Source organism: Microtus ochrogaster, linkage group LG1 (genome assembly GCF_000317375.1).
Source record: "Microtus ochrogaster isolate Prairie Vole_2 linkage group LG1, MicOch1.0, whole genome shotgun sequence".
Lineage (NCBI taxonomy): Eukaryota > Metazoa > Chordata > Mammalia > Rodentia > Cricetidae > Microtus > Microtus ochrogaster.
The window spans coordinates 6,467,368-6,489,540 of NC_022027.1; the positions used below are offsets into that span (position 1 = coordinate 6,467,368).

Genomic DNA, 22,173 nt, shown 5'->3' on the forward strand with positions numbered 1-22,173 from the left:
CACAGGGTCTGTTCTCCCCCTCCACCATGTGAGGCAGGGTCAGTGTACAACTTACAGGGGTCTGTTCTCCCCCTCCACCATGTGAGGCAGGGTCATTGAATTCTGGTTATCAGACTTGGCAGCAATCACCTTTACCCACTGAGCCTCATCAGAGATCCGAGCGTTTTCAGCTTTCACATATAGGTGAATTGCCCCAGGACCTTGTGAAGATGCAGGCTCCGATTTAGAGAATTCCAAGAAGTCTTGAAATTGTGTTTTTCCACAGACTCCAGGTGAGAGCAGTGCTGCCGGGTTTTGGACAGCACGATAACTAGGTAGTTGTTGCTGTCATGCCCCGGCCTTTGAGAGGCACCCTTCCTCCCTCTCAGAGGCTTTAATGGCAGGATGGTTCTGGGACAAGGAACAAACACAGCCAGATAACATAATCTATGCAATGTATGTCATTAATTTAATCATCATATCACCCCTGCAGACAGCACATATAAAACAGAAGGAAACCTAGGATCAACTAGGCAAAGCATTTGCCTAAGCCCAGCGGATCACATCTCTGCTCTTCCCCTCTCCTTGCTGTTCTTCCATTTGCCTCATCTAGCTCTTATCAAGACAACAGTGCTTACAGGGCTGGGGAAGTACACTTGCCTAGCACGACTAAGGTCCTGGGTTCAATCCCCAGGACCACCCAAAACCAGAATAACAAAACAATTTCTTTGGGCCAGTGAGATGGCTCAGTTGGTAAAAGTTCCTGGTGCGCAAATTTACAAAGAGAATGGTGATGAGATGCTGACTCTCATCCTAATACAAATGTTTACACACATTCCAGAACACAGAAGGAGTAGGAGGATGAAATGGCTCTGTATATTTTGTGTGTGGACGCACTCGTGTGCATGCATGTGTGTCTGTGTTGCCAGTTATTGTATTTGCTTTCATTTCCTCTAGTCATATAATTTGATTTAAAAAATCTAATATTCACTGGGGCTGGAGAAATGGCTCAGCAGTTAAGAGCACTTACTGCTCTTGCAGAAGACCTGGGTTCGGTTCCCAGCTCCAGCACGACTGCTTACAACCATCTGTAACTCCAGTTCCAAGGGATTCAGTGTCTTCTTCTGGCCTCTCTAGGCTCCAAGCACACAATGTGATGCCCATGTGGGAACACACACACACACACACACACACACAAAACAAGTATTTTTTTAAACCTAATATTCAATCAAAACTCATATTTTCCCCACTGCAATCAGTGTCTTTTATAGTTCTCTGCCTGCTGTCTTGAACCAAAATTATAGGTTTTCTTAAAACAATCTGTCATCTAAATGTATACTTATATTATGCTGTATTTTTAAAGAATTCCTTGTTTAGTCTATTTAGTTACACTTTTATGAATTCTTTTTTTTTTATTGAGAAAAAAAAATTTCCGCTTACTCCCAGCCTTCCACTCCTCCCACCCTACTTTTATGAATTCTGAGGAACTCTAAAATAACACTTGATATCAAGGCTGATGTTTGGGCACTTTGCATGTAGTATGAATACTATAACACTAGTGTTTTGCTACTCTATTGCACTCTCTAGGGGAGGGCCTTGGTACTGGGCAGAACACAGGTCCAGTCAGGGACTTATGGCTTTGTCTACCCCTGGCTATCCTGGGCTAGCCCTGTCATCTGTCTCTGCCACCTTGGCGCCAGTCAGCTGGAGCAGGACTCCACAGACCGTCAGTAGCTTACATCTCCAGGAGGCAGTCAGCTGTACTGCTGTTTGAGCTATTCGAGAACAGTTCATCATAACTGTTAACTTATCTAAGATAAGTCAGTATCTAGATCCTGGCAACATTTTCCCTTCCTTCTACATTTCCATGAGCTGTGTGATTTTTCTAAGAGGTGGGAGCCTCTGCCGCCAATCCGGAAAGCACTTAAGGCTTCTATGTAACCATTCCCTTTACAAACAGTTTAATAGACTTTCCGAGGGAAACAGATTAGCAACGCCTTTCTTCTCTGGCCTACCAACATGCTTTTCATTTCTTAGTTCCTACGCTGGGTGGCCCAGCCCAGAGAACAATAGTTCTGAACAAATAAGACTGTTTGAATGAGTCAAGTGGCTTCTGCGGGATCCCTTTCAAAACCCACAGGAAAGGAGTGACAGTGTTTGAGGGGTCAAAGGAAAACAGGGTGCAGTTCACAGACTCTTCTCCCATCCCTCTGCCTCTGTAAAGTCAAGCCTCCTCTGTTTCCCAGAGACTTTAAATATGCCAGCGATTCTGCAAGCAGATGAATGTGAAACTCAGCGGAAATCTTCCCAAGGCCCATTTCTCTCTTCCTTTGGCTACTTCTCTTCCCTTTTGACTGCATTTTGGAAATTCTGTATTAGTTTTATTTGCTAACCCTAACAACAACACAAGAGCGACAACAATAAAATGTGAGCAGAATGTGTTTCCCTAAGGCTATAGCTGTTCTTCTCCACAGTTTCTGGCTCCTCCCCTACAGTGGCGCTAGCAGGATGGAATGTCACCAGGAAGCGACATTTCACACCCAATTCAAGACTGTTACCAGCTTTCAGTTTTTAATCTTAAGAAGGATTCATAACTCCTATTTTTGAGTGCCTATTATATATGTGTAGTATTTTCGATTCTTTAAAGAACATAAAGTAGTATACAATAGGGTCTGTGACAATAGAAATATAAAATTCTTGAGTGTCTGCCTTCCTGCTGGTGAATGTTGACCCGGAAGTGGTGGCCCTGCACCTTAGCTCGACAACACAGCTCTGAATGTTATGGTGACGCAGACCACTGCGCATTCTTGCTGTATGTGTCATTCGTCACCTTTAGCGAAAAGGTTGGTTCTGTGCTCATTCCTGCTTCCTTCTGGACTCCAGCGATTTCAATATGCACACAGCCGGGTCCTTCCAACCCTGTCACCACAGCTCACTCCCTTCCAGCCTGTGATAGCCTTGACTTCAACTGCTCTCAGGATAGCCCAACGTGGTCAGAGGAGTGGGGTCCTTAGGAATTCCCCGAAAGCCACTATCTCTCCCCTTCCAGCCCACCTTGTATCCTCCAGTATCCGGGCTCTCACACTCAGGCCTCCTTTTCACTGACCCTCTCCTCTGTGTACCTCTGTCCTGACAGCTGGAATCCTAAGATCAATTTAAATACAACTCTGCACTGCACCTGGAGACTGCCTGTGGCAGATTCACAGCCATGGGGATGGGCTAAGTTTCAGATTCATAACCCCGGTGCTGTCTGAAGATCGCCCCGTAGCCCAGCCACCCATCTATTCTCATGGACACTCCGCCACACTTTCTTCTCTCCCCTCAGACTCCCACAGGCTCCTGTCCTCATGCTTCCTCCACAATCTTGCTTTCTCCTTTTCTGAGAAGACGGAAGCAATCAGGAGACAACTCCATGGACCTCGTTATCATTTCTGCCACCTGTGTACCCATCCTCACACCCCGTCACCCTGACAGTTCTCGGAGGTGAAGCTGCCATGACTCCTGCTATGCTGGGGCATGGGCTCTCTCTCCTCTATCTATCAAGGCATGTGTTCGATAACTCTCCTTCCATCTCCTACACCATTGGTCCTTGCTGTGAGTTCATCCACAGAAGCATATACACATACATCTTTTTCTCAAATTTATTTTTAAAATGTGTTATTGCGTGTATGATGAATGCATATGATGTGTTATGTATGAGAGTGTACGCCACAGTAGTCAGAGTGCAGCAGACAGATAGAGGAGACAGTTTGGTAACCTGGGAGCTCCGTTTGGCTTTGGGTTATGCGTCTTTCATTCTTGTAGTGATGCACTCGGCAGCCCGATTCCTTCACATGCCCTGTGTCCTCCAGCATTCTTTAAGGATGCGTTCCCTGTTTGCTGTCTTATGCCTATGAATAACACGGCTTTGTACACGACTATGGGAAAGGGCATGTGCTGCAGGAAGAATAAATGTATGACCTCATCTTCTGATCAAAATCAAGAGCCGTTCAAACCAAACCCCTTCCCCTTAGTAACTAACTCATCCCTCTCTCTAGCCCCATTAGAGAAAGCCCCCAAACGACAATCAGGGCCCTTGAGTGTCTGTCTTCCTTTGTAGCTTTTACCATCACTCTGCCCCAAACAAAGTTGTCTTACTTCTTTTTAGAACTCTCTATACCCAATTTCCAGTGCTTCAGATGAAAGACAAAGAATCTGGAACACACAGCCTAGATCCCAACCACCAGCAGCAAGAGAAGAACTTTCCAGAGCTGGTTTTCTTCTATGCCCAAGGGTTTCAGGGCCTGAGCTGGAGCCAGTTAGGATTCTGTAGAGCTTTTATCCAGTGAGTCATCTAGCCAGCCTCTTTTTCTATCATCAAAACAGAAAATTTTCTTTGACCCACTTTTCTACCAACTGTCATCCCATTTCTTTGAAGAAGAAAAAAAAAATAAACCTTCAAAAGAATTGGTTATATTTTTTCTTTTAATTTTCCCGTTCCTATTTTCTCCAAACTGTCACCTCCACTGAGACTGTTCTCGTCATGACCCATTTCTTTGTTTCCATTTGGAACAAAATTATCCAAAAGAACAGTCAGTGTACACTGCTGCCAGTTTCTTTCCTTCCATTCTTTTAAAACCTATTCTGATTCTTAGCAAACCACTGAGAGGACTCTTGATTCACTTTGGCGGTTTAAATGAGAATGGCCCCCACAGGCTAATATATTTGAATACTGGTACCCGGTTGGTGGGACCACCTAGGAAGGATTAAAAGGTGTGGTTTTGCTGGAGCAGGTGTGTCAGTGGGGGTTGTTTTGGGGTTTCATTCCCAGTTGTCCGCTTCCTGTTTGTGGCTCAGGATGTAGCTCTCTCAGCCCATGACTTCATCACCATGCCTACTGCCATGCTCGGCACCATGGGAGCATGGGCTCATCTGAAACTGTGAGTCCACCATAAATCCTTTCTTCTAGTTCCTTTGGCTATGGAGTCTTATTGTGGCAACTGAAAAGTAACTAAGAATCCCTCACCAATGATGCTTCAGTTCTAAATCCCAGCTGTGACTTCTCCGACTTCTCCTCGTTGACACAGCTGCAGCCCACACCTGAGCACTTCCATTTCCGTCCTTGTTCACAGCTGCCACACTCTCCTGGCTTCCCCACAACTCCCCATCACTCCTCAGTCTCTATGTCAGTTTGGCTGCTTTTCTCCCTCGTGCTCATAACTTGAGGCTGCAGGCCTTCTTTGACCACTTATGCCCATTATCTCTGATATGAATGTCCTCAGCTCTAACCTCCAAACTCATGACGCACACTGACATCAGAACTCTACTGCCCAAGTCACCTCCAGCCTGGGATGGCCAAAGCACAGAATGTTCCTGCAAAGATAAACTCCTCCATCACAACTTCTCCCAAAGCCTTCTTCTATAAACTCATTGTACTAGCTGCTCTGGTCAAAATCTTAGGGAGTCATCCTTGACTTTTTTTTATACCCCACTATCCAGCTAATATCAAAATCATTCTAGTTGTATCCCTACATCTGCTATCTAGTGCTGTTGCTACCATCCAATGGGAGAAGCATGTTTCATTCTGACTACTGGACTCATCTCCTAAAGACTCCCCCAACGTGTGTCATTGCTTCCACACAGTCTACATTTTACCTATGAGCCAGAGTGATCCACAAAAAACATAAAGTAGAACTGGGCGGTGGTGGTGCACGCCTTTAATCTTAGCACGTGAGAGGCAGAGGCAGGCGGATCTCTGTGAGTTCGAGGCCAGCCTGGTCTACAAGAGCTAGTTCCAGGACAGGCCCAAAGCTACAGAGAAAACCCACAAAATAAAAATAAAACAAAATAAATAAAGCAGATTTTGAGTCCTCCACTCAAAATCCTGTAGTGATTTCTCAGTCCACTACGAATAAAATCCAAAACTGTTACAAAAGTATACAAGCCCTGTATTCTCTAGAGGTTAGCAGAGGTGCGGCTCCTTTAAGAGAGGAGTCCTGACCCAGTATTAGCAGCAAAAACTCAACAACTCTTTCAAGAGACCCTGCCACCAAACACTTACATGGTGACTATGAGCAGCTGTAGGCATGCTTCCTGGTCTACTGAGTTGTGGTTTAAAAAAAAAAAGTGGCTCCTACCAGTACCTCCACCATGAAGCTAGACTCCCAGGAAGACAAGGAGTGGGGGGGGTGGATTCAGCTGCCAAAGTCACAGCTTTAATCCTAGCCATATCGCTTAGCATGTGGTCAGAAAAGAGAGATAAACAGTAAAAAACAGATTCAGTTTAAAAAAAAAACTCTAAGCTGTTTACAGTGTGTTAAAAATATACATAGGCTTGGAAGAAAAAAGAAAAAGGTTAGAGAAAGTCCTTAAGAGAGAGAGAATAGTTAGATGTGGTGGCACACACCTTTAATCCCAGCACTTGGGAGACAGAGGCAGGAGGATCTCTGTTCTGTGAGTTCAAGGGTAGCCTGGTTTACAAAGTGAGTTCTAGGACAGCCAAAGATAAACAAAGAAATACTGTCTCAAAAACCCAAAAATAAAAATAAAAGAGAGTAAAAAAATAAATAAAACCACATAAAGATGGTAAATACAAAAAGAATTTAAATTCTGTATTCTACTTTGTTGTCTTTGAATTGTTTGACTGCTGAGAAAGGAGCAACAGCTGCTAAAAGACATTTGATTACAAATGCTGCTGGATTAATCCAACATATATATTTTGAAATGCCCTGACTTCAAAATTTAAGTCAAAAGATATGTTTGGAGAAGAGGTTTTGCTTTTGTTTCCACAGGAAATGAGAGGCTGTGAATTCATTCTGGGTTAAGAAAAATAAGGTTTGTTCAAGGAAGACACCCCCCCACACACACATGAAAAATCTCCCATGGGAGAAGATGGCCCAGATGGTCCAATGTTTCAGAGCACCTCTGTTGCAGTTTCCTCTGAGTGCTACATCCAGAACATTCCCAAGACTGCTGGTTGAGATCATCCAGGCTCACAGAATACTCCAGTCAGGACTTGACCATAATCCTAAATTTTCCTTAGGTCCCCATAAGATTATCAGTGGCCCCAATCAGCAGAAAGTAGCCCAGAAAACTATGCCCACATTCCCAAAAAATGAATTATGGATGTCTGGCTTTGTTTAGAGTATTGATTGCAAGTTGTTATTGATAATGGTCAGGAAAAAAGCTAAACAAAGGAGATTAGATTCAAGCTCTTGTTTTGAAAAGGAAAAAGGTAAAGTGCTGTGGGACAATGCTCTTGTACCCTGCAAAGATTTGTCATGTGTATTGGTTTAATAAAATGCTGATTGGCCAGTAGCCAGGCAGGAAGTATAGGTGGGATGACCAGAACAGGAGAATTCTGGGAAGTGGAAAGATTCAGTCTGCAGTCACTACTCAGATGCAGAGAAAGCAAGATAAAAATGCTGCACTGAGAAAGGGTTCCAAACCATGTGGGTAAACATAGATAAGAATTATGGGCTAATTTAAGTTGTAAGAGTTAATAATAAGCCTGAGCTAATAGGCCAAACAGGTTTTTTTTTATATTTATTTATTTATTGTGTATACAGTGTTCTGCCTGCATATGTGCCTGTAGGCCAGAAGAAGGAACCAGACCTCATTACAGATGGTTGTGAGCCACCATGTGGTTGCTGGGAATTGAACTCAGGACCTCTGGAAGAGCAACCAGTGCTCTTACAAACAGTTTATAATTAATATAGGTGTCTGTGTGTTTGTTTGGGGCTGAACACCTGCGGGACTGGGTGGAACTGAAACTGGTGTCTACAGAATGTTTTTGTTCTGTTCATGGTCATAAACCTTTGGAGGCACACAGGAGGTGTACAACACACACCTATTGGATGTTTGACAAATACAAAGATAAATGATGCGTCTTTAAAGGGCAGGAAGCATTTTTCACACAATCACTGGAACCTCATGTGACTTTTGTGGCCTTTCCCCCAAACTCCTGATTTGTTTATTGCTTCCAGGTCTGTATAAGTTTCTGATTGCATGCCTGGTCATCAGTGTCAGTGAGCTATTATTTCCAGCAAGTTACAGCCTTCATTTAAGCTTGAAATTATATTGGCACAAAGCTGCTCAAATTTGTTCTTAATTTCTGTAAGGCAGCACCGTGGCATGCAAAACATGGCTTATGCACTCTCTGTTGTGCCTTTTTGTACTGATGATTGGTCATGCTCTGCAGTGCCTTTCGTACAACTCTGCTGGTCTTTTACACATCGCCCAAGTTAGAGTCTGAAGGGTCTGAGTCCTCTTCACACTCTTCCTGTTCTCTTCTCACTGGATGGGCATTGCGGTGGGCTGGGGTTTTACCCCCCTGATTCCTTAAAGTTAGGCAAGGTCATTTGACTAGTGGTTAAAGACATATACCCCTTTTAGATGGAACTAGAATTGTCTTGTCAGTAAACACAGGCTGGGTCAATTAGATATTTATATGGATAAAATAAACCAAGATCCATATAACACCATCTATAAACATGTCCAGATGGATGACAGGTATAAATGTAAAAGATCTTGGACAGGCAGTTTAAAAAAAACAAACAAAAAACAGGGCAACAACAAAACAAAACAAAACCCTCTAAAGAGAAATGAAACACAATGGTGGAAAAATGGGTGTTGTGGCATACGACTGTTAATTTTAGTACTTGTGAAGATGATGTAGGAGAATTGCTGTGAGTTCAAGACCAGTCTAGGTTAAAGAATGAGACATTAGCTTGGTGGTGGTGCACGCCCTTAATCCCAGCACTTGGGAGGCAGAGACAGGCGGATCTCTGTGAGACCAAGGCCTGCCTGGTCAACAAAGTGAATGAATTCCAGGGCAGCCAGGGTGAAACCCTGTTTTGATCACACACGCACACACAAAGGCAAGACACTATTTCACAGATACATACGTATACCCCACACAAGACCAATCAACACACCAAGTGCGAGATCTATACTGCACACATCTGAAACTGACTACACATGTAAGATGTATGAAGGATTTCTTTAAAAAAAATGTGAAGAGCCGAGGACATAGCTGGGTCCCTCATGTGGCCAACGCTCAAGAGAAGTGGCCAGGAGTGGCAGGGTGACGCCTGCCTTAATTCCAGCACCCTGCAGATTGAGCCTGGCAGGTGAAGAAAGAGTTCAAGGCTGGCCTGGGCTACAGACAGGCAAAACCCCCAAGGCATTCAAACAACTACAGAACACCTATGAGGGTCTCAATCCCTTGGATCAAAACATATTTAAATTATTCTGCGGTGCCCTCCCTAGCTTCTCTGAAAACCGTGGGACAGGAGTGGGGGCGGGTTCCGGCCGCAGCACAGGTCTCGCAAGACTCGCACGCGTGCCCGCCCGAGAGCAGCCCCGTGCAGGGCACCACAGCCCAACTGCCCAGGGTCCAACTGCCCAGGCCAACGGTCGGCGGCTGCCCCGGAGTCCGGCGCTCCCGACATGAGCTCCCTCGGAGGGCCGACTGAGGCAGGGGACGGCAGCGTGGCGCCCGGGCCTGCAGGTGAGCCAGCAGCGTTGGCGGAGCCTCCCCAGGACCGAGCTGGCGGGGATGCTGGGCCCGGCGTCGCGGTCGGCACGGATGGGCTAGGGCAGGAGGCGATCTCGCCGTCGCCCGAAGGCCCGGAAGCCGCCCCGGACGCCGTCCCGGACAAGGGCCTCCCGCCAAAGCGGCCTGCCCCCGACGGCGTGGCCAAGACCAAGGCCAGGGTCCAGAAGGCCGACCGGAGTGCAGGGGAGGAGGGGGCTGAGAAGCCGGCAGATGAGGATGCGGAGGCCGGGCCACGCCTCCCGAATGTGGCTCTGCAGATGAGGTCCCTGGAGGCCATCCAGCTGGATCTGAACACGGTGAATGCCCAGGCCGACCGCGCCCTCCAGCAGCTGCAGCACAAGTATGGGCAGCTCCGGCAGTACTACCTGGAGCGCAGGAACTACGTGATCCAGAGCATCCCCGGCTTCTGGGTCACGGCCCTTCGCAACCACCCGCAGCTGTTCGAGATGATTACAGGCCGAGATGCGGAAATGCTAAGATACATAACCAACCTGGAGGTGAAGGAATCCAGACTCTCCAGGTCAAGTTGCCGGTTCAAGTTCTTCTTCCGAAGAAACCCCTTCTTTAGAAACACTCTGATCGTCAAGGACTACGAGGTCAGACCCACTGGCCAAGTGGTATCCCTCTCCACTCCAATCATCTGGCGCCCAGGCCATGAACCGCAGCCCTTCATTTATGGGAACCAGGAGGTCACGTGTAGTTTCTTCACCTGGCTCTCAGACCACAGCCATCCAGAGCGTGACAGGATTGCCCAGATTATCAAAGAGGACCTCTGGCCAAACCCACTCCAGTATTACCCCTTCCACTTAGGGGCTCCTAGAGCCAGACGTCACCAGATCAGAGAGCCTGTGGAGATTCCTAGACCCTTTGGTTTCCAGTCTGGTTAGCCATTGCCCACGTGAGTCCTCTAGGACTTATCTGCTGGACTAGTGACTGAGCAACAGAAACGGGTATGCCTCTGCGTCGACATTTCTGTACCCTCCCTCTTTTAAACTTTCCAGCTACAAGACTGAAACTTCCACGAGTCTGTTGTCTCATCTCCACACCCTTTTTATGCTCTTTGCCTTTGTTGTATCCCATGATGCCTAGTTCACCCGTTCGAAGCCAAGTAAGTGACGCTGTACATTTCACCTTCTTCATCTGCACCATTTGGACACAAATTGTTTTCCAGGGCCATTGGTCTACCACCTAGATGACTGGAAAGCTGCTTCACCCTTCTCTGCATTGGTCAGTATAGACATATTGCCGTGAACATCTGCTGCAGAGAGCATAGTAACGGACCCTTTGGTCTGTGCAGCTTTCATGGTTCCAGGCTGTTGCCTGCTACAGAATCCCCCCCCCCCCCTTGAGTTGCTGCCAGTGGATGAACAAACACCAGACCACTGACCACAATCAGCTACTGTTTTCTGTTGTCTGGTAAACAAGGATCTCCAGAACTGGTAATGGAGCAAGACTTTCTTACCAGAGTATGATCCTTTCCGCCTTGGGGGGGGACACTTCCCCCCCTTTTCTACCCACTATCACCACCACCACCACCCATCCTCATCACCCAGAAACCCTGTTGATGGTAAAGTAAGTGGCTGGGTGAAAAAGTAAACCTTACTCTCAAGGAACAAACTTTCTTAATCCCAACCAGTGAATTGATACAAAAGCTAGGCACTTTTATTTGCCTCCCTTCCTCAACCTGAAAAATAAATGTTGCAAGGGTGGTGGTGATATAATTAATCTTCAATCTCTGTGTCTCTTCTGACTCTTTAAAGAAATTGGTGGCCCCAAAGCATCTGTGAAAGTGGGCCCTCTAACTTTCCGCTTCCGTTTCCAGAGGCAGAGAGGCATGTGGACTTGGTGCCTCAATGCTGCACCCTCTGCTTTCTTTCCAACACCTTGTTCCCCCCACACCCTTTAACAATGCCACCTGTGAACCAGAGACCAGAGGTGAAGCAGGAATAAGGTAGACTGATGGATAGCCTGTGACAAGGAACTTTTTACTGTTAGGGCGATAGGAAGAGAAATACATTTCCTGGGGTTGGGAGAGTAGCTAAACCGCAAGAGCACTAGCATCTGGGCCTTGTGTTCTAGCTCTAGCACCAGAGAGAGAGAGAGAGAGAGAGAGAGAGAGAGAGAGAGAGAGAGAGAGAGAGAGAGGTTTCTCAGGGCTGAGATGAGAAAATAACGGTGGTTGGAGTACTAAATGTGCTACCTAGAGAAGGGTTCTCTGAAGGACAACGTGTCATTCATTGGGGTTTTCTGGTTTCATCTGGTAAGAGATTAAAACTATCACAAGTAGATAGTAAACTTTTCTTATCTGTTTCTATTTACTAGGAAGAAAAGTATACAGATTTTCTTTTTCTTTTAGTTGGGAACATTTAGGGAAAAATTTCTGTGTAATATAAAGATGTGAATATTCATAACAGTTTTCATTGTTTTGATTCCTGTTAAAATTATAACCTTAATTTTATCTATTTATTCTTAAAATTATCCTTCATTTTAATAGCTTGATTTGTCAGACCTTGAAAATTGGATTTTGCCATTTTCATGGAAAAATAATTTATAAAATGTTTGTGGCTCTAATTGTCTTATTTGATAATTTGTCTTGTAATGTTTCCTTCCTAAACAGCGGTAAAGTGAAGTGTACCATTGCCATGCTTGTCATTCCTTCGTGACGATAAAAGAACGGCATTCTTAAAAACAAAACAAAAAACAAAAGCAAAAACAACTCATTCAGGGCTCACTTGAAAGTAGTCTAATACAAATTCTTTAGAAAGTTGGGTACTCTGCACACACACACACACACACACACACACACAACTTCTAATTCTGGGAACATATGCATTCCAACCCTGAGTTCGATTCCTGGAACCTTCATGGTTTCCAGAGAAAACCAATTCCTACAAGTTGTCCTCTGACTTCTGCACCCACAATGGCACACCTTGGTCAACCCCTCTCCAACAACACAATATTGTTTATGTGTATGGATGTTTTATCTGCATGTATGTCTATGTAACACATACATGCAGGACCCTTGGAAGCCAGAAAATTGTGTTTGATTCCCTGGGACTGGAGTTATAGTGAGGTGCCATGTAGGTGCTGGGAATTGAAAAAGCAGCCAGGGCTCATACCTGCTGAGCCATCTCTCCAGGCCCACTAATCACACAATTTTAATACCTAATACCAGGAATGACTCCAGTGACCATCAATAAGAGTAAAATTGTGTCTATGGGTTAAACACGTGGTATAAACACATATGAATCTAGAAACCATAGAAGGACACTGAGTGTCATGCTCTGTCACTCTGCCTTATTCCTTTGGGACCAAATCTCTTACTCTGCTAGTAGCTAGACTGGCAGCCAGGAAGCCTCAACATTTCTCCTGTCTCTGCCCACTTCCCCACCATGATCACTACTAAAAGCAATGAAGGGCTTGGGTTTAATTTACAATCTAACAAGTTAGTCTGCTGGTTAGTGGATTCTGGGTAAAAGGAACTTAGTACATACCATCGATGTTTTGCCAGTTTCTGAAAATAATTACAAGGTAACATGAAAACCAAGTGACAACTTTATAACAGGGTTGTGTTATAAAGAATTCTGAGTTTAAAGAACATTAATTTTTTTTATTTTAAGTGCATTGGTGTTTTGCCTGTGTGATGGTGTCAGACCTCTGGAATTGGATTTACAGCAAGTTGTAAGCTGCCATGTGGGTGCTGGGAATTGAACCCAGGTCCTCTGGAAGAGGACCACTAAGCCATCTCTCTAACCCCACATGAATTCTTTTATAATGGGCAGTAAACATGGTTGCCCTTTGAAGAAAGATATTTTACTGACAATAAGTAAAACTGTCTTTTGTTCCATAGGACACCATCTGTTTTCAAGTCTTTTAGAAAATGTGCTCTTTGCTCTAAAGCCATCTCTTGAAATTGTTTATAAGCATCTGAATTCCCCGAACACTGGCGCTCAGTGCCTCTGCTCACAAGATGTGTGGAAAAGTGGAAGGCACGTGGAGAATCATCTCGGAGTTTATCTGTGGGCTGGAGAGACATTGAGGTGTCACAGATTCTGAAGAGCTGGTGATGTCTGGCATCTTGATGTAGGACTGAACACAACTGTGTCTGTGAAACCTTGGGCATTTTTCTGTGTGTATAATTGAGTAAGGAAAGAAGGCTAAAAGAACCTATTTTCCAGAACCTATATGCCAGAAAATGTCCAACTTAAAACCATGTTTCAGAACTCTTTGAGTAGGCCAATAATCCATAGATGAGAATTCAAGTAAGATCATATACTGTACCACATTTAAATGGCTAAATCAATTTTGTAAGAATTTAAACTGTTCTCTTTTCTAGACATGGACCATTAATTTTTTTTAGCATTTACCATGCTCTGCTCACTTAGCTGCAGATGGTCCACTAGTAATGTGGTAATGGTTCATTTTAGAGCACAGTTCTTCTGGCGAACAGACTATAAAATCCACACACAGCTAAGTTCTGCTCATCGAAGGTAATTTATGTAGAAAATTTATCCTATCATATTCTTTTAAGAAGATTGTTTTTAATTACGTGCACTTGTGTGTGGGGGGACAGTGGTGGGAGCATGTACACTTGGCTTCTAGTATCCATGAAAACCAGCAGATGTCCCTGGAGCTGGAGTTACATCTGGCTGTGAACTGCCCAGTGACGATGCCAGCAGTCAGCCTGGGTCCTCTGCAAAAGCACCAAACATTCTTAACTAAGGAACCATTTCTAAAATACCTTTTTAGAGAAGCTTTGTATTCCAAAGTTCAGGCCCCCTCTTTGAGATAGGATTGTTCCACTCAATATTAGGAGCTAAAAACAATTTAGCACATACAATGGGACTTTGGTGTCAACAGCAACAGAATCTGTGGCACTTCATTAGTAATCACTTTATTTGACGTTTTTGAGCACATCCTTCTGTGTCTCTATCTGAGGTATCTGAGAGCTAATAAGGATATAATCTATGTTAGTCTTTGCTGTTCATGCACCAACTATGTAGGTCAGGCTGGCCCCAAATGTACAGAGATCCGCCTTCCTCTGCTTTCCAAGTGCTGGGATTAAAACCATGTGCCACTATGCCTTGCTTGCATAAAGGTTTTTTAAAAAACTTTAATTACTGCCTTTGAAAGACAGACATTACTAACTTTTTGTAACATTTATTACCAGTTGCCTTCACACATAATATCCATACCTCCCAATGGCAAAATCTTCTGGTGGCTCTTGGTAGCTATAAGATAAGAGATGGTGCCTACTTTAACTTATATAAAAGGTCAAGGTGTAGTCTGTTTTCCTGCATTGGCCTGATAGGAAAGGAGGAGAGACTTTCACATATATCATCATGCTAATCTGGACCAGGAACAACAGAAAGTGCCCTGAGCTACAAATCAGGGCCCTGCCACACAGTAGGCACTCACTTGAGTAAAACATTTAATCCCAAAAGACACGGAATACAAGTTCTTGCACTCAGGATTTAACTATCCTAAATCTCTGCTGGCTCTATGGCCTCCTCTGGCTTTCCTATGCACTGTTGTCATGTGACCTGGCCACAGCAGAGTTCATCCTACCTCCTCTCCAGGTAAGAACTCTGGAGCTGACCCTCTGATGGTGTCTCCAGCGTTATGCTCTCTCATTGCATATTTATTTTTGCCCTCGATATCTCTGTGCATGACTGGAAATATTCCGACTACCCTTCCTGAAGCTTCTCCCTCCCTCTCTGTCTCTCCATCATTTACACCATTGGCAGTGATTCGATACATTTTGTTCAGATTTTCAAGTAAAGATAATAAATAATCCCTGCAACTGCAACCAAGCTCTTCCCAAGGCTGTTCCCAGAATCCATTCCCATTGAACTTAGTGCTCCTCCAGCAACCTGCCTGTGTACCTTGGCTGGTAGGTTTTCCTCATCTGTGGCCCTCCTCCATATCTTAGGAATCCATGCAAGAAAATGCAGTACTGTTCCCTACATTTGTAGCATTTGTTCCGTATAAATTTATACTGGAGCTCATTCTTTGTATGCACCCAACTTTTCATTCTTTAAGAGCCAACATTATAATTTAGTTATCTTTCCTACACAATTCTTACCCTCCTCCCACAGTCTAGCCCAGAGGACAAGCAGCTAACAACGTGAGAAATACACAGTACCCAAAGCATTGAGTACAGCGGGACCACATCAGGAGGGGTCTTCCACATCTCAGAATCTGGGGTGTCAAAGGGTGGCTCTCAAGTCACAGCCTACACCGAACTATACCTTGAGCTACTTCAAAGAAAGGGGCTGCCTCCTCCTCTTTCCCTCTCTTCCTCCTCATCCTCTCTTCTCTTTCTTGAAACAAGGCCTTGCTATGTAACCCTGCTAGCTTTGAATTTGTGATGATCCTCCTGTGATGTGGGAGTGATTTCTTTCTAATCTGTTGCTTTCATTGGTTAATTAATAAAGAAACTGCCTAGGCCCATTTGATAGGCCAACCCTTGGGTGGGTGGAGTAAACAGAACAGAATGCTGGGAGAAAGAAGCTGAGTCAGTGAGTTGGAGTTGCGATGGTTCTCCCACTCTAGACAGATGCAGGTTAAGATCTTTCTTGGTAAGCGCACCTCATGGTGCTACATAGATTATTAGAAGTGGGTTAAGAGGCTGAAACTAATGGGCCAGGCAGTGTTTAAAAGAATACAGTTTCCGTGTAATTATTTCGGGTAAAGCTAGCCTTGCGGGCAGCTGGGTGCTGGGAACGTAGCCCGCCGCTCATAATACAACACTCCTGCCTCAGGCACCCCACAGGTTAGGCTTATAGGCATGTGCCCCATGCTCACTCAGCTTTATCTTTTTATCTACACATCCCTAAAACATGGTGCTGTGTAGTGTATAGTACAAAATACACACTCAAAATAATATGCAATAAACACTTTATAACTCCTGTAGAATAGGAATCCTGTTAGTCTTGATGTCCCATTTCTTGTGAGATCAACAGATATTAATTGGCTGATGAAAGTTAATCAAAAAGTTAACAATATACCTTTAGCCCTTAAGGATTTAGAGAAACACTAATTGACATGACTTCTAAAATAATTCCTTAAGAAGCAGAGCCAGCATGGAGAACACTGTTAAATTCTAACAAAGGTTAGTTCTAGTTCAAGGAGGCTCTGCAGATAAATAATTGCGTTACAATTATAGGCCCAAATTGAGTCAAGCTTCAACTGAATCTCTGAAGTGACACATGAATAAAATAAAGGAGACCAACAGGCTTTCTTAAGCTCGTAACAATCACCTAGAATAGTATCAACACTTATTGAGCCTTCTGCAAGGCACTGTGCTGAAGACTTCATTTGTGTTATTTTCTTGGTTCTCATGCAATCTCATGAGGTAATATGGACTCCAGTTTGCAGATAAGCAAAGATACCCAGCTCACACTTAACTTGAGTCTGGTCACCCAGCCTGGATGTGGAAAACTCCAATTCCGACCCAAGTCTATCTGACCCCAGAGTGTGACAGCTACATATGGACAGAGATGCTGCCTTTTGTTTTGTATTAGAAAATTAATCAAAATAATAATTGGTTTAGATTTTCCCAAGTTGCCTTAGTTTCCTATTAATTGCCTTAGTTACTTTTCAATTTTGAAAAAAACAACATGACCAAGGCAACTTATAAAAGAAAGCCAATATGGGGCCTATGTTTGAGTTTAGAGGGTTAGCATTCATGACCGTCATGGTGGGGAGTATGACAGTAGGCAGACATGGAGAGCTAACTGGGAACCACCTCCAACACACATCCTCCAACACGGCCACCTCCTAATCCTTTCCAAATAGTTCCCTTCCTCTAACTAGGACCAAGCAGTCAAACATACAAATTTTTGGAGGCCATTATTCTTAACATGAATGATTTAATAATTTTTATATTCTGTAGTAATGAAGTTGAGGCAGTGGGTTACTGTAAAATCAGAAGTCAGGACCAGCCATATATAATCATTACTTTTGGTTTGGAGATAGCTACTGTTGGTTTGGTTTTATAGGGTTTCACTATGTATTCTTGGCTGGCCAGGGACTGATGACCTTCAGCAAGGACTGGGATCATACACAATGTCACCTATTTTCTAAAATAAAAGATTAAATATTACAACATATTGTAATCAGTTTTCTTCTTGATGTCTGGATGCTATGCACAAACAAATGTTAGCCACAGCAGCACTAACCACACATACACTGCTCACTGAAACCGCTTTGCTAAAGCGACCATCAGAGCTTAAGCAGGTTTCACGGCAGTCAGTGGCTCACTTGAGACTTCTGCTTTTGTTCTGGATAAACCAACAGCATTTGGAAGACAGTGCACTTTGTCCAGGAAAAATGAATAGCACAGAAGTACTTTGGGTGGGAAAGGGATTATGTCACTGTCTAGAAATCTTCTTTGGGAGACTTGGCTCCTCAGCAATGGCAGGCTGAGGATGAAGAATACACACTCAAAGAGTCCAAGTGAGATTAAACAATGAAATTAATAATAGAATCTATTTAGATGGGCTTTTGTAGGCAGAATTAAGAGGAATGAGGGATATACTCAAAATTACACTGAGTCTAGGATTGTTGAAGGTGCATTTCACAGAAGTATGAGTGCCATTTGATTAGGTGAATGCGATATGTGGCACAAGTCTAGCAATATCAGGACTGAGTGTGTATTCTAGCCTCTAAGGAGCATCAGACCAGGGAAGTTTCCAAAACCTGGGGAGATTGTGACTTCAGCAGACTGCGAAAGCTCGTTCAGCAGAAGCTGTGGTTTATAGTCAAAGGAAACAGGGTGGTCACCCCTGCAGGGGATTAGAGTGGTAGCCAGGATAGTAGACGCTCTAACTTCTGGTTAGTAATAGAGGTAAATGGCCATTTCCCTTCTGGTTCCTTGAATCAGTTTAAGCAATCAGAAGTCAGGAACTGGGAGCCTGACCGGCAAAGCCTGCTTCCTTGGTCACAGAGCAGAGACTGGAAATAGTGGGTCTACCTGGTAAGTAGGAGTCTTTCTTTAGTATTTGGCATGTTCCCTGAGAGAGTCAGCTCCAGTATGAGATCTTGGAAAATCACTGCATGATCTTTAAAAGTGCCAAGATCTTTAGTTGTGTTCTTTCAGCTTCCTGCAACAGCCACTCATTGAAAAGTCCAATGAATGCATGAAGTTGGACTGTGTGGCTCCTTCCCTCATCAGAATGCAATATAACAACAGTAGCTGGAAAGAAGGGAACTTTAACTCATAGGCCCCAGCTGCACAGTCTTTATTTAGTCTACTTACAATAGTTTAAGTGTGGAAACAATCCCAATTTAGTATATGATTCAACTTAAATTTTTCAAATTTATATTAGTGTGATAGTGGTATTGTGCATGTTAGCTTTTATTATCAGCTTGGCATAAGCTACAGTCATCTGGAAGAGTTTTATTGAAGGAGTCCATAGATCATGCTGGCTGGAGGCATGTCTGTGGGGCATTGTCTTGACTACTGGTGCACTAAGAGGGCTCACAGTGGGTGACCATGGGTCCTGCTCTGGGATCCTGTTTAACTCCCTGTCTTGCCTTCCCTCGGTGGGAGACTGTGACCTCTAAGTGTAAGCCAAAGATAACCAGTTGTTATCTGAGCATGTTATCATAGCAATAGAAACCAAGATAGAACAAACACAGCAGAAACCACACTTGAAATTGGAGTTTTTTGCACTATGTGGAATTTGACTTCCACCCTTCTTAGGAGTCACACTGCCAAGTGTCATCACCTGTGTCACCGTCCCTCTCTCCAATGTTCCAGGCATTCTGGGCCTTCTTTACTCCTGGTTCAAGCCTTGAATCACACTTTCCCTCTTTCCAGAATGTGTTCTTTAATCCTCAGCTCTGTCTTTGGAACATCCTTTCCTGATCAAGTTCCTCTAGTACCATCCAGTATTTTGTTTTTCATCCCTCATGGTAACATTTAATTCTCTATGAAGTCAAATCTGTTGGTTAATGTGTTTTGTGTCCCTTAGTTCACCAGCTCACCTTTTAGGCGGTAAAACCCTTCAGTGCCTAGAAATGTGTCATGTTCTTGGTCCCATTTCTATGCCTTGGCACATTCTTCTGGGAATTTATAGGACAGCGGTGCTGGGCTTCCTGAGAAGAAGGCTGCAGCAATCTTAGGTCCCCAAGGAGTCCTCAAGAGGATCCACAGCCTCTTAAGCCTCAGAAGTAGTCACTCAGCTACCCTAAGATAGGACAGAGGGCCAGAATGCTATCTGAATCTTTTCTATGCCATACCATCCTCTCCTCAGTTAGTGTTGTGAGCAGAAATGTCAAAGAACTCACCAACATTACCATACTATCGTATGAGATATTCAACACTTGATAGGGAGCTTTCCCATCTAATGGTAGTGGAAATATGCTAAGTATATTTAAGGCAGGCAGGCTAAGTGCTGACATTTGGCAGATGAGATACACTCAACACACTTCCAATCTAATGGTACTTCTAGCTGGTGAGGGTTTCGCTTGCTATTTAGAAATTAGTGAAATGGTGGGCAGAGAACAATCTTTGGAGGTACTTTTATGGGTTGCATGAAAACAGTTTTTATAGGACATCTGTCATAATAGAATCAGTGAGCAATTAATAGTGTTGAATTTATAAAAATTGTTTAGAAGTACAAAAGTTTAGAGAAGGAAATATAACTATTATAATTTAAGTTTCATATGGAAAACCTAAGGTATTTGGCTAAAAATGTACTATGAACATTTAGTAAGGTAGCCAGATACATAGTTACTGTGCAAACATCAGTAAACTTCAGGTGTATGAAACAGCGAGCTAGAAGATGAAGCGGGGAAGACTCTATGGCAGCAAGAAAAGGTGGAATCTCTGAGAAAACACTTAAGATGTGTGCTGCATTTATAAATACTTCAAAAGCACTCCTGAAAGGCATGAAGACTTGCATAAAGAGAAAGGCCTGCTTCTAGGAACATTCAACATCATAAAGCTCTCAGTCTTTCCTAAGATAACCTGGATATTTACTGTAATCACCATGAGAATACTAAATAATGAGGAAAGGTGGGAGTCAAATTTAAAAAAAACCTAAAGTATACATTAAAAATAAGACAATAATTTCAAACCATGTTCCTCAAAAAAAAAAATAAGGGAAAGGGATATTCCTAACACTCAATATAAAATACTAAACATAAAAAATCATTAAAACAAGAGTAGACACATGAATGAATAGAATAATAGGACAGCGAATCTAAAAATAGACCCATGTGTACAGAATCTGACATTTGAAAAGCATGGCATCGCACCTCAGATCAAGAGCAAACTTTTCTTGAGAAAACCAGGGATGTTTTACAAAGCATGCTCTATTTATACCATTGCTCTACCCTAAACAAAGCAGAAAGACTTAAAGTTAAAGGTTGAAAATAATAAAAATGCTATAAGGAAACAAGGGAGGGCAGGCCCAGCTGCCTGCCAGCAAGTGGAAGACCTGCAGGCAGGCTACAGCCCACTACCACCACCCACTGTACCTTGTAACCTCAAAGACCCACCCTGCTGCCCAAACCCACTGATCCATCATTCTCCCCTTGGCCAGCCAACCATCCACCACAACATCAGCAGCCCCTATAGGCACAAGCACCACCTACACTAGTTGTAAAACAGATGGAAGGAAAGGCGCAGGCACAAACCACACCAGTAGGAAGAACAGACTCTTAGGCACAAAATAAGGCTCATACCAGCCAGAAGAACTGGACGATATGATTGATGTATTTAGACACCCAAACCCCCATAAACCTCAGCTGAGACAACCCTACTGGACCTGATGACCAGCCAATCACCAGAACCCTTGGCGATTCAGGCCAAAAGACAATAAAGGAAACAGATAATAATGGAACAAAAGACCCATCCAATAAAGATATCACAAGAATCAACAACTGTACCTATAATTATCTCAAACCCAGATGGTTAAACACCAGTGAAAGAATACAGTCAACAACATAAAGGGTAGTATGGTACCACTAGAACCCAGTGGTCCTACAACAGCAAGACCTTAACATCCCAACGCAGATGAAGCTAAAGAAAATGACCTTAAAAATAACTTAATGAATATGATAGAGACAATGAAAAATTCCCTTAAAGAAATTGAGGAAAAGACAAACAAACAAATTGGAAGAAATCAACAAATACCTTAAAGAGAGCCAAGAAAGCCAAGGGAAAAAATCAACAAGTGAAGGAAACAGTTCAAGACTTGAAAATTGAAATAGAAGCAATAAAGAAAACACAAACTGAGGGGATTCCGGAAATTGAAACTCTGGGTAAGTGAACAGGAACTACAGAGGCAAACATCACCAACAGAAAGCAAGAGATGGAAGAGAAACTCTCAGGCACTGAGATATAATAGAGGAAATATAGTCACCAGTCAAAGAAAATGTTAAATCCAACAAATTCTTAACATAAAACATCCAGAAAATCTGGGACACCATGAAAAGACCAAACTTAAGAATGATAGGAATAGAAGAAGGAGAATTCTAGCTCAAAGGCACAGAAAGTATATTCAACAAAACCATAGAAGAAAACTCCCAACCTAAAGAAGGATAATCCTATGAAGGTACAAGAAGTTTACAGAACACCAAATAGACAGGGCCAAAAAAAAAAAATCCCCTCATCACATAATAATCAAAACAGTAAGCATACA

General features: G+C 43.5%; 2 protein-coding genes across 3 annotated transcripts in view; one reads left to right on the forward strand and one right to left on the reverse strand.

The window, feature by feature from the left end:
• Positions 1-22,173, reverse strand: part of Acyp2 (acylphosphatase 2) — a 175,371-nt gene that overhangs the window by 24,068 nt on the left and 129,130 nt on the right. The window lies entirely within an intron of this gene.
• Positions 9,409-10,404, forward strand: Tspyl6 (TSPY like 6). The gene has a single exon (XM_005359185.2). It carries the CDS (start codon positions 9,409-9,411, stop codon positions 10,402-10,404), a length of 996 nt encoding a protein of 331 aa, XP_005359242.1.

What these genes read in the sequence shown, in the direction of transcription:
- Tspyl6 (XM_005359185.2), top strand. Translation starts at nt 9,409, where the DNA reads ATGAGCTCCCTCGGAGGGCCGACTGAGGCAGGGGACGGCAGCGTGGCG.